This window comes from Ctenopharyngodon idella, chromosome 6, assembly GCF_019924925.1.
Source record: "Ctenopharyngodon idella isolate HZGC_01 chromosome 6, HZGC01, whole genome shotgun sequence".
Lineage (NCBI taxonomy): Eukaryota > Metazoa > Chordata > Actinopteri > Cypriniformes > Xenocyprididae > Ctenopharyngodon > Ctenopharyngodon idella.
This window is the reverse complement of record NC_067225.1, coordinates 6,749,450-6,762,703: the sequence shown is the minus strand read 5'-3', so window position 1 is coordinate 6,762,703 and position 13,254 is coordinate 6,749,450. Positions and strand designations below refer to the sequence as shown.

General features: G+C 34.5%; 1 protein-coding gene across 1 annotated transcript in view; it reads right to left on the bottom strand.

Annotated features, from left to right (window-relative positions):
• Positions 1-13,254, bottom strand: part of abcc4 (ATP-binding cassette, sub-family C (CFTR/MRP), member 4) — a 39,523-nt gene that overhangs the window by 22,897 nt on the left and 3,372 nt on the right. Inside the window, exons 3-9 of the mRNA XM_051896920.1 lie at positions 9,810-9,930; positions 8,596-8,820; positions 8,190-8,279; positions 6,227-6,390; positions 4,791-4,916; positions 3,839-4,088; positions 1,590-1,697 (exon numbers count right to left, since the gene is read on the bottom strand). Of these exons, the coding sequence (XP_051752880.1) occupies positions 1,590-1,697; positions 3,839-4,088; positions 4,791-4,916; positions 6,227-6,390; positions 8,190-8,279; positions 8,596-8,820; positions 9,810-9,930 (1,084 nt within the window). The remainder of the gene's footprint in view (positions 1-1,589; positions 1,698-3,838; positions 4,089-4,790; positions 4,917-6,226; positions 6,391-8,189; positions 8,280-8,595; positions 8,821-9,809; positions 9,931-13,254) is intronic.

Genomic DNA, 13,254 nt, shown 5'->3' with positions numbered 1-13,254 from the left:
TAATTTAACAAGAATTCAACCACAGCTGAGTCTAATTATTTATTACACAGGTGTCCAGCAGACAGTTGACTATAAAAGGGTGTTAAAACCCCTTCCCATTTCATGCTGTCAGCAATGGCACCACATGGAAGAGAAATGTCTTGCAAAATGTCGCCAACTTGTTCATTCCATGCCTAGAATACTTGGTGTTGTCATTAAAAATCATGGAGGCCATACAAAGTACTAGATGTAGTAGTTTTTGTTGTGGGGTGTACTCATTTTTGCATCACCCTAATTTGAGTAAAACTGAAAAATGTGTAATCTAAGTTATATTATTAACTTTACTTTCATGTTATAAGTTAAACAGATGTTATATTAAACTTAGTCTTGTCAACATTTTGGAAATTGTTTTTGTGTTCATTGAGATATTGTTTAAAATGTTACTTTTCAAAGGGGGTGTACTCATTTACGCTGAGCACTGTATATACACTTATATATATATATATATATATATATTATATAAAACTTATGTTGTACTTATTTCATTATTACCTAAATAAAAATATATAACATCTATAAAATGTCATTTTGAGGTCATCTGTACGCTGTTGATCAAAGTTGACAAAATAAGCAAACTTAGCGAATAAGAAATGCAGTCTTTTTCTTCCAAGAAAATGGAGTAAAACACTGATGTCCCTTCCCTCTTAATGCCACCTTTGGTGGTAGCCCAAGTCCCTTTCAAGGAAAGTCTGTTCTCTCGGCAGCCATATTTGCAACAACTCCGGGCAGCTATTTCGGGCATCCAAGACCAAGTCCTATCTATTTGAATGGAATCCTGAAATCTCAAAAACTGCTTGCTGAACTCACAATTAAATAACATATTTCAAATCAGCAAAAAAAAAAAAAAAAAAAAAAAGCTTATTTTTCAGGCTAGATGTGCCAATGTGCATGTGCAGTCCTAAGTGAGTCTCAGGTTTCTATGGCAATAACTTTATAAATCAGCGATTGGCTCTTTTACTTAGAAGGCAGGACGTTTTGCAGTTTCTCCCTTTCATAACTAATAGGAGTGAACTCTCTTTCTATATATATAGTCTTTGTGGTAGCACACTGGCAATTCTTTTTTTTAAATCCCGAACCACACTTCCTGTTGTAATAGAAATGTGTTATGAAATGGCTCAAGCAGTGCAGTTTTCTTCCCATTATATATGTTTTTCCTATTAACACATTTTCTAACTTAATATTACAAACATTTTTCAAAACATCATGATGTGTGTATATACAGAATCACAGAGGGAACTATTTTTTCATTTGATCATAATATTACAAGTATCAATACTAATTAAAACAAACAACATCTACACTAATTAATACATTTTATTATTACATTTTATCTACTACAAAAACATTTGATAAAATAAATAAGGAAGCCAAAAAAAAAAAAAAAAAAAAAGTCACTATAATTGCGCTAACATGTCTTTTGGATAGAAGATAAAATTTCTAGAAAACTTCAGCTGCTTGATGGGCACTATATAAGCTTGTAGTTCTGCATTTCCAAATGTATAAATCTGGGGAAGGTGTGTACTTTATATATTTATATACACTTAACTCACCTTGTCCCAGTAACATATGAGATTCTGAATCTCCACAGATGCCTCTTTTTTCTCCTCCTGAGAAAGTGGGACTTGGGTTTTCACAAGCTCATCGAGCAAGAGGAACTTCTGCGTGAGACATAAAGACCACAGACACTCATGATGCTTGAACACAAGATCATCGCACAAAAAACTGCTGTAATAACACTCTGACAGTGTAGTCGCAGTACTTTGGAGTTTCTGTGGTTAACGCAAATTAGGATTGTCCAGCAAGCAGAAGAATTGAGTTCAGTGTGATCAAATCACAAAATAAATGATCAGCTTTTTCTAAACAGACACTCCATGATTACAAAATCTGCAGGTTCATGTTGGACTTATGCAACAGTAGCTGCGTCAGTGGGAACTTTGGAATAGATCTAAAATTATCCCTGAAAATGACACCTGCAGCACTTCAGCACAACCAGAGAAGCCAAAGATTTATATCTTATTAGTTACGGCATAACATTTCATTCATTTGTTATTTGTATCGAGAGTTGTATTTTTATGTTATATAAATTCTGCTCATTTCTAATGTGCAAGTTTCTAAAAATATAGATTTCTCGATTTTAATCGATTCTCATTTTGATGAACCGTTATCGATTCTTAAATCCCAAGAATCGATCGTTGAGTCTATGCTGTGTTCAGTTGATGTGTGTATAAAACTTCACTAAACAATATTTGTAGCACACCTCCCATCCAATAAACAGCAATAAGCTTTGGGCTTTGTTACTTTTGATATCAAACAAAATCTTAGCTTTCAAATTATGTAAATTATACGAAATTCTAACAATAATTATCGTTTTGTTGCTCTTTAATGTGGCGTGACATATACAGTAGCTGTAACCACCTCAATTCAAGCGGCACGTGAAGCGATCATCTCATCCCCTTTACTACTAGTTACAGCACCAAATAAACATGAATGAACATCAGTGGGCTGTTGCACAAAGCATGTTTCAGTTGCTACCCAGGTAAGTTTGAGATTAGTTTGAGCAAACTGGGTTTTTTTGAAAAGGTGGATTGGTTTTTAGTGGTTTTTATTGTCATGGTAACTTACGCTACACGACTAACCTGCTCCAGAACAGGTTTCATTCTGGGTTAGAGATTACAAACCAAAACTGGACCAATCAGCTGAGAGTAAAGTGATCTGTATCTGATGCAATAAAGCCACTTCCCCTGTATCTCTCGCTCCAAATTAAAGCAGTTTAGAGTGAAATGAATTTAGAGACAAAACTGCTCATCTTTTGCTTTTAATTATTTATTCTATTTATATTATAGCCTATGAATTATGATTACGTATCCTTAATATATAGTCATATAATTATTATATTAACTGACAATTAACATTAAACTTTGCTTTTAAATTAATATAATTATAACAAGCATTAATATATAAAGCTTTTAAACAAATTAAGCTTGTGTATTCATTTGAGCTTTTTGTGAAACTATATAATTAGGCCTTTTTCTTTAATGCACATGCATTGATATTGTCAGACATTTTCTTTCAGCGGTCTTCTCAAACGTTCAAAACGGACGGCGTCCATGCTCCGTGTGATTGGCTGTTTGCCGCACGTGTCACACTTTCAGGTGCAAATGCTTCAGAGTTAATCACAAACTCTGGATCAAACCTGAGTTGACAGAGAACATTTATACCGAGTGCTGTGAGACTGCTGAACCTGATCTAAACCAGGTTGGATTTATCTGGATTTGTCAACTCTAAACCTACTCTGAGTTTGTTCAGTTAGCTTCATGCAACAGGCCTCAGAAGATATGTTGAAACTTTTGTTGAGACTTTTGTATAACTCACTGAAATATATCAAGCTTGTGAATCAAAATTAAATCAACATTTGTGTCAATGCCCAGCACAAGTTTCTATCTTGCCTCTGTTGTAAAGTGAATTAAAAAAAAAAATCTATACAATATGAAAAGAAAACAGGAAGGGACTTTTTGGGCACCGTGTTGCATATTAGTGGGGCCCAGTTGTCAACTTGGAAATTTACATTTTTGCATTTTTAATTCAATTTTGTGTAAAAATCACATATAGCCAGTGTGATAAAATAATAGAGTCATAAAAGAGATGTTAAACACATTGCATTGTGGGATACAATATTCCATGTAGTATGCTCTAGTTTTTCTTTTCAAGATTGTAATAATTTCTATGGCTTTCCCAGACACAACTTTAGGTTTTCCATAAACTTCATTGAGATTAGTTTTTCTAATGATGGAGGTTGTACCTTGATCCTCCGGATGCTGATGGCAGTCTCGGACACTTTCTCGATTGCAGAAGGGAAGAACAGAGTAACGGTGAGGCGGACTGCACTGTACAGTGACACGGCCACAAACACACGACTGGCAGAGATAGTGTTGCCAACTAGCACGTACACGGTGAAGGTCACAAACAGGATGATTTTATTTGCCGTAAAGAATGAGGCCATGTTCAGCCCACGGAGGTAAGAGCTACTCATGATTTTTGAGATCTCCTTCCTACAAGAAACAAAAAAATAAGAGCATTATCTATTCATGCCTAAGAAATCACAAATATATTACGTCCTAGAGCTGGATGACCCTGCATAGTACTTTACAAGGTCGATTTGTGCAATAAATGTTCATTCTGTCTTTTCACAGTTAAAAAGACAGATTACATGCAGAACCACAGATAATATTGAAAGAAGCACTGTTTGTGGCACTGCAAGATTAAAGCTGATCTGAGATTTCATGGCTTCAAAATATGATAAACATTATGTTTTTGAAATGCTGGCTGGCATTCACCCTAGTTCCTGAAACATACAACAAAAGAATGTAAACACAACCAGTTCTAGCCATGTGATGTTATGACATTGACTGTATATGCTGCGCATTCTTTTCTATGATCAGTTTTCACTTTTACTATCATGGCAGAGCAACAGTCTTAGTAGACTCAAGTTAGTTAAACTGGTGAAACCGTTTATATACAGCCACCTGAATAATATCAAATCCAGTTTAATGGCACAGGCATGTTCTATCACTCCCTTGAGTGACCTAAGATTTTACAGATCTGTAAAATAAAGTCATTTTAAGACATGAAGTCAAAAGAAATAAGCAAAGCCCATAAAACCTTTGGCAATGTGCTGGCTTCACCTATGTCTGACCTATGTCAAAGCCATAGCAGTATAATAAGACTAAATAAGCCCACAGTATATAATTTACCTTCGTACATCATTAACCAGTGCTGCGAATGGCTTCTCCCAGGCATACATCTTAATTATACGTATACCAGATACCACCTCATTCATAGTACGTATCCTATTGTCAGTCAAGGCTGCGGTCTTACTCCTGTGAGAGAGAGAAACATACAGAGAGTGAGTGAGAGAGAGGGAGAACATTTTTAGGATATATTATGAAACATTAGAGTGATCCTGCAATTAGGAGCAAAAAAATTAACTTCTTAAAACAAGGTTTCATCTTTGTTAAAACAAATTACATGCCCTAAAATTGGATCTGACCATGGCCTTTATCAACATTGAAATGGATTTTTGATATTGTGGACGATGGTAATAAAGTGTGCTGGTAATAACTTTTTTCTTTTGTAAAAAAAACAACAACAAAAAAAAAAAAAAAACAGTTGGATAAGCTTTGGACTTGCTAAAAGAAGTTGGCTAGCAGCCAATTAATTGAATTAAAGTGTTCAAAGAAATAATGATTACACCAAATTAAAGTCTCAGATCATGATGTGAAAATACATTTTTCGATTTTCATACTATCAGTTGTCTGTTCTGTCATTGGCATTTATTAAATTAATCTTTTTATGAAAAATAAAAGCTGTTTGAATGTTTGAAGTGATGGTAATGACAGGAGAATTGGGGGCATTGTTTTCTTTAGGGAACTTTGAAAGGCAAAATAAATTTTTCTGATTTAACACTTAATTATTATAAAGTCCAAGAGTCCAAGTCGAAAATTAAGAAATTCTGAAATATTTAATCTTTCAAGTTTTTGAATTTAAAACTACTATGTATGTATTATTTTTCCTTTAAAGTAGCATGTTTTTTTAGAGGAATGTTTTCTTTAAAATCGTCTTATGTGACAGAAAGGTTCCTCGAATCATATGGATTTCAAACCCAAAGTCCTTGGACAGAAAGAGTGCATAACCCCAGAAGGAAAGAGGATGTGGTCGCACGTGTGACTATGATCCATTGTGTTTGAGTACTGTGGTAACTTAAGACTGACCATAATGTCTTATAAATGACTTGCTTGGAGATGATTAACATCTCATTATTGACAGAATAACTACTAAAAACAGAAAAATACACCATCTTCAGCATGCAAAGTTCTTTGTGCTCTTAATAATTTCTAGATAACAAATGTGTACATTTGTGAATTATTTAATCAGAACTGATTTTTGAAAAACAAAAACGACTGAAATTAATACAGCCTATTAACATTTAAAGGGCCAAGTTTTCTTTGCAGAGGTTAAGAGATGTGTTTTACATATGTTTTCTGAAGCCTACTTAACACTATTCACCATCACATGAGGAGCATCTTGTGACTGTGATTAAATCTTTCAACTTCACAGGATTCCTTTTTTCTGATCCAATAAAAAAAAAAAAAAAAAAAAATCCCTGTCATGAGTAATCCTGAGATTGTACCTGTACTTGGAAAACAGTTTCCCAAACATGGTCTGAAGTGGCATAAGAAAGACCAAAACTGCCATGCCTGCAAGGCATGATGGTCCGATCTCTTGCCACAGCAGACCAATAACAGCTGCGGCTTGAAGAGGCCCCACCCACAGGAAGTGCAGAAAAATCGTCACCTGAGAATACAGATGTAAACAAAACAGCATTAAACCATACTACTTCGTTATCAAAAAGAGAGAGAGAGAAAAAAAAAAAAAAAAAAACATTCAGAAATTTAAAAAAAAAAAAAAAAAAAAAAAAAAAAAGCACAAAGGCTGCATTTATTTGATCAAAAATACAGTAAAACATAAAAATTGTGAATATTAATATTACAATTTAAAATAACTGCTTTGTATATAAATTTTAAATATTAATATATTTTAAAATGTATTTTATTCCTGTGATGCAAAGCTGAATTTTCAGCATCATTACTCCAGTCTTCAGTGTCACATGATCCTTCAGAAATCATTCTAATATGCTGATTTGCTGCTCAGGAAACTTTTCTTATTATTACAGTATCAATGTTGAAAACCGTTGTGTTGCTTATTAATAAGCAATATAAATTTTATTCGTGGAAACAGTGATGCATTTTTTTTAGGATTATTTTATGAATATATGACAGAAAAGTAAAAATACAGCATTTATTTGAAATAGAAATCTTTTGTAACATTTTAAATTTTAAATGTACTGTCACTTATGATCTATTTAATGCAACCTTGCTGAATAAAAGTAATAAAAAAAAAAAAAATTCTGGATGCCATAATAAAATGCATTCATTTATTTAAGCTTTTAAATAGTGGCACACATCCAACTAATGTGGTTAGTTTTGCTCCTTTATTCCAAATAAATAGATGATCCACAAATAAATGTAAAAAGATTCACAAAAATTAAACATATTCACAAACAAATTGAATGAGATCCACAAATATATGTTAGGAGTTTCACAAAAATAAATTACATTCACAGATAAATTAAATTAAATTTGCAAATTAAAAAACATTCACAAATATGTTTTTATGTGCATTTGTGGATGGCTTTCTGTGCATTTGTGGCTCACCACACACATTTGTGCAGACAAAACCACAAATGGGTGACTCCACCCAACAATCTTTACATTTTTTTGTGGATCGTCATAATCTATTTATTTGGAATAAAGGAACGATTCCATCCCCATACAACCATGACATTTGCACATAGTTCATGTGAGAAAAATTTAGTGTAGTACTTGGGATACGGTGTACTGCATTTGTAGCATTATATTTCAAACAGCCCAAGAGATTATTTCAGAATCCACAAAAGGAGCTTGAACTTCAAAGTTGTAATTTTGGGTAACATGGCCTGAACAAAAAACAGAACTTCCGGTAATTCTTCATAGAACCCCTCTGATGTCTGCTGGTAAATACAGGAGAAACGCCTCGAAGGACAGATTTAAAACAATGACATTCCTATTTGGATTAGACATAACTGCTCAGCTAGAAAGTACATTGTTTAAAATGATGTCATGTGTGGTTTATGGAGCTGAATTAGATCTCTAAAGTAATGTTTCATGTCACAAAGCCAACACATAATGTTGAGAGTGACACAATAACTCATCTGAGGGAAAGTCCACTTTATGAATGAGTACAGTTTAAAACTGTTTAACTAAGACAAACTACTTGCGACCTCTCCTAGTCCTCTGAATGCAAGCCAATCTGTTACCCGGTAACTCAAGCCCTTTACAGTAAATCACTCGTGCTGCCTTTGGCTGTTTTAACTGGAAAATTAACTACACAAAACAATTCCCTGACCAAACAATTGCCATGTCTAATTCTTAAAAAAAAAAAAAAAAAAAAAAAAAAAAAAAACACTGAAAAAGACCTGCTTCAAAAACAGGAAATGGACAACCTGTGACCATAACACTTAAGTAGAAGACAAAGAAGTTATGGAAATTTCCTACCTCATCGAACTTGTTGACGTCATTCGACAAAAGGTTAACAATCTGCCCTGTGGTGGTTTGGCCCATAGCTGCGGCACTAAGGCACAGCGCCTACAAGAAACAATTCCAGAGGTTTGTGGGACAAATTGTGATAAGCAATAACCCTCAGCCAAGCCAAAATAAAAATAAAATAAATAAATAAAATAAAATAAAATAATAATAATAATAATAATAATAATTAAATAAATAATTCACGGTAATTTTGGTCTATTCTTTGAACTTTAGAATCCAGACATGGTATACAAATATGGTATTTATTAAAAATCCTGGTACTACCATTTAATACTAACACTGTAACTTGGAACCTCCACAGCACTTTTTTTTTTAAGAAGGCTTTTATTTATTTCTTTTTTAAAGAAAATCTTACCTTCCTGTAGATCATGTGGCACATTGCGATGCGGATTTTCATTCCAGCTCTTTGGACGTGGTAAAAGTAGAGGTGGTGGAGTAATGCCAGACCCAGAGTGGAGAGAGAGACGCCTGCTGCATATCCATAAGCTTCGTACAAAGCTGCCATGTTATTGGGGTCATAGCTCTCAAAATACCGAATGAGTTGTCCCAAAAACACTGGTTGGATCACCTTAATCACCTCCTATAACAGGGAAGAGGAGACATCAGATAATAATATAAAAACAAATGTCCTGTTCTACTTGTATGTATAAGGCCCTATGAACCCCCAACCCCATATTCTAATATATTTTATATTTTGAGACAGAAGTGTGTGTTTTGACACATAAGTATTTGACAGTTCGCATTCAAGCCCAATAAGGCACCAAAACGAACTGCATTTTGCACTTCAAAGATTTAAAAAGTACTTTGAAATTTACAAAGCTTAAAAACGCATGCAAATGGTAAACTTTCGTGACGGCGCAGCACGGAATCGTCACGCGAGCGTAACCTCGACAGAGACAATTTTCCAAAATCTCTACCTGTTAACAAATTTCTACCGGTATATCACCCACCCTTAATGGAGCCCTATATGTACCATGTGCTTACTATAATAGCTAGGTAGGTACTTACCCTGAACCCAACCTTAAACTAAACCCATATTAAGTCCAAGAATTTACTTTATATTACTCAGTACTTTCTTTTGTAAATACACAGTAAGCACATGTACTGTAAAATAAAGTTCAACCAAAATTCTAGAAGTTACCTAGAGGGACAATAGGCTGAATTATGACAATTTTTCCATTTTTGGGGGAACGATTCATCTTTACACGCACTTTCCAATTGGTTCCAAGACCTCTGGAACAGTGGATATCTGACCACCCTTCTCTCAGATCTTGTGGATGTGCTTCAACTCAGTCTTCTATAAACACTCTTAAAACTGACTCCTGTGTGATGCACTTCAAGTGACTCGCATTAAGATGGTGAATCATCAACCGAATTTATAAGATGTGCTGTGTCATTTGACAGTCAGTGGAGTTGGTTTAAAAATTAAACTAAATGTAGTGTGAATACACACCAGACTTATAGTTCACTAGAGGGGGGTTTTACTGCCTTTACTTTGTGTACCATTTACAAAAAAAAAAAAAAAAAAAAAAAAAAAAACATCAGGCAAAGTCTCAGATCAGATCATACCTCTATAAGAGTGAAGAATCCCAGTACTGCATAAGATTTCCAGTAGCACCTAATAATGGCTTTGGTAAGTTTTGGTGTCTTGAGTTCTTTGTTTGCTTTCTCCACTTCTTGGTCCCAGTAGCTACGAGTGTCAGAAAAAAAAAAATTATGAGTAGGGATAAATTAAAAAGGCTGAGAGAGGATGTCATAAAACAATCTGTGAATTATAATTCCCCTTTATTACTTACATTGTGTAATCTCACATACAACATAATGGTATGATTGCTTCAACATATAAACTTGTTCACCCCTAGTCCACAAAATGATTTCACTACGAAGACATTTTTGTGTCACTAAAGAATCAAGATTTTTATTACACAGGGAAAAATGCGGACCAAACAAGGTCCATTTCTGGCCAAATCAGGAAAACTACTAAAGCGCTCCTTCAAAACAGCTGCTGAGACTCTTCAGTTGATGTTTTCCAGCAGCAACGTCCGGCAGTAAATTCTACATCTGCAAACAACAGTTTACTTCAAGGCAGAACATTTGTGTTTACGCCTCGGCCCTGCCGCTCTCCATGCTGCTGATCGCAATAAAAGCCTCACTAATTAGTGTCAAAGCCCAGAGCTCTGTGCTAAACGAACCAGCAATGATCCATTTTAAAGTGCACGATTAGAGGCTAGAGAAACGCTTTGTGTGGAGGTGCTTTTTAATGAAAGACAGGATTGTGTTCGTCGTCATTCTTTTTCATGCTTTCACGGCTGGAGAATGAGATTATATGAGAACATTGTGGGAGACTGCTGATTATCAGTGGTTTTCTCTGCTGTTTAAAGAGTCAGCAAATCATTTATCTGCTTATCTGTTCTTATGTAATAAAACCTCAAGGTGACAAAAAAAACCTCACTAACATGATAGACTAATCATACTTAGTGAGCAGTGATCTTTATGTTACAGTGTGTGTTATTTGCTGTGTGAAGAACAAACCATGAAATCTTCAATTGCGCAGTAATATCCATTAATACCGAAGTAACCCATTTTACGCAACCCATTTTACTAATGTGACATATTTCTGAATGAAACAGGATACTCAATGAGCAATAAAAGTGATAAGATAAAACTTGACACTGGATAAGAAATAGGGAATTTCATTTACTGGATGGTGAAAAGGGGCCATTCAATACCAGAACGTAAGCAAACCAGTCATGGGTTTGACTCCCTGGGAATACATAAACTGATAAAAATGTTTATCTTGAATGCAGTTTAATGGGTTAGTTCACCCAAAAATGGAAATTCTGTCATCAATTACTCACCTTCATGTCGTCCCAACCCGTAAGACTTTCGTTCATCTTCGGAACACAAATAAAGATGTTTTAATGAAATCTGAGAGATTTCTATCCCTCCATTGACACTCCATTGACAGTGTATGCAACTACCACTTTGATGCTTCACAAACTTCGTAAAACTAATTCATATGAATTGAGCGGTTTAGTCCAAATTTAAGTTTAAGTCGCTTTCAGATAAAAGTGTCAGCCAAATGGACAAATGTAGTCATGAGTTTTAAACGGATTACTCCCTAATGTTTATCTAAACATTATCCAAAAGGCTGCATTTCATAAAAGCAAAAAAGGAACGATTTTTCAGAGGTGGACAAGTTTTATTTGAATTAAGGTTAGAAAGACTGGTGAATTGATCGCAGTAAGACAAGGACCATGTATTTAAGTTAAAGTCTACATGAAATCAGAAATTACTCTAAGTTTCAGTCAGTCAAATAAGATGCACAGTCAACTCAGGAGCATTAAATAAGTGTTAGATAAAAGTGATGCCTGTGCAGTGTTTTACACCTTTTTTGCAGTAATATATAAAAACATTACAATTATTTTACAAAATAATATATTATTTAGTCAAATTGTGCTGTTCATTATTTTTTTATTTAGGTTTTATGGTGGTTTCTAATTTTTGCACTCACTGTTTAATTAATTTTTGTTTTTGTCAAATCAAGACCTTATTGAACAGCGTGTGAATACCGATTTTTGAGCTCCCCTTCGTGTCTTCTTGCACTTGAATGGTTTAAAATCACTTTAAATTGGCAAGACATGCAAATGATACAGTTTCGCAATGACGTCCTGTCAACTGTCCGGAGCGTCTTTCACGCTGACCCCAGGCAGTCCTTATTGTCAAGTCCATATATATTATATGTATATAATATGTATGAATCTATATGTACATTTAATTGTCTATAATTATATTACTATAGCTTTAATGTAGTTAACTTTTTATTATCTGCTGGCAGTTGTAGCTACTTTTTCAAAAGAGTAGCTTAATTTCTGCTAAACTACTATACATTATGAGTAGCCTGTAGCTTCAGTTTCAGAGTAGCTTCCTGAAAACTATAAAATAAAAGTGAGCAGGAAAAACAGACAGACTGTTAACTTCACATCCTGCTCTCTGTACCCTCTGCCAAGAGTTCAGTCCTGTAATAGCAACAGTAGAACCTTCCAAATTATGTGCCCTTCTGTTGTGGCTCCACAGATTATCTGTGTTGCTTAAAGAGGAGCTATTATGCTTTTTCACATTTTCAACTTTCTTTAGTGTGTAATGTTGCTTTTTGAGCATGAAAAAGGTCTGCTATTTTACAAAGCACAAAATCACTCCAAAGGGAGTTATTCTCTTTATCAATCAGCACTGTTTCTTAACTCTCTGAAACACCTCGATTGTAGTCTTGCGTTTTCTTCCAGGAAGGTACATGTTACAATATCCCTCATTTAAAATTTCAGAGTGTCCATTTACACTGTGCAAATAGCGTCCCTTGTTGGCAAACATTATTTACACTAGCTCGGCCTGGTTAGACCACTCAAGTTGGAATTCAACGTCTTCAGTAGCACAGCAGTAGCGAGTAAGGCTCGCAGACCTGGCTTTTAATGCGATCGACACAGGTTCGAATTCGCCTTTTGCCGAGCTCGCTCTTTTCCATTTTCCCTTTACATTTCACACCAGGGAATAATTCTTTTTAATAAAAATAATGTTCTAAAAGTGAAAATAAATGGCCTAATGAGTGTTTAATAAAAGTAATTATTGGATAGGGTTGGGGAAGGTGCAGGGAGGGATTTTATTCTCCCAATAAGGCAGCATCCATTTAATCATTTTAATATAATCATTTACACACTATGATATTATTGCATCCTGTTAATGTACAAAAATACTGAGGTGCAAATAGTATCTGCCAATATAAAGTAAGATAGCATCTAATTACTATTTACATTTATTGCAAAGAACTGATACTTTTACATGGTGTAAATAGAATGTATCACTATTTTCACCTAGTGTCAATAGCATATCGCTAAGAAAATGCTGCTATTGACACTTAGTGTAAATAGAATAAATCGCTATTTTCACTTAATGTAAATAGCATCTACATCTATTTGCACTTAGTGTAAATAGCATCTATCGCTAAGAAAATATGCTTTTT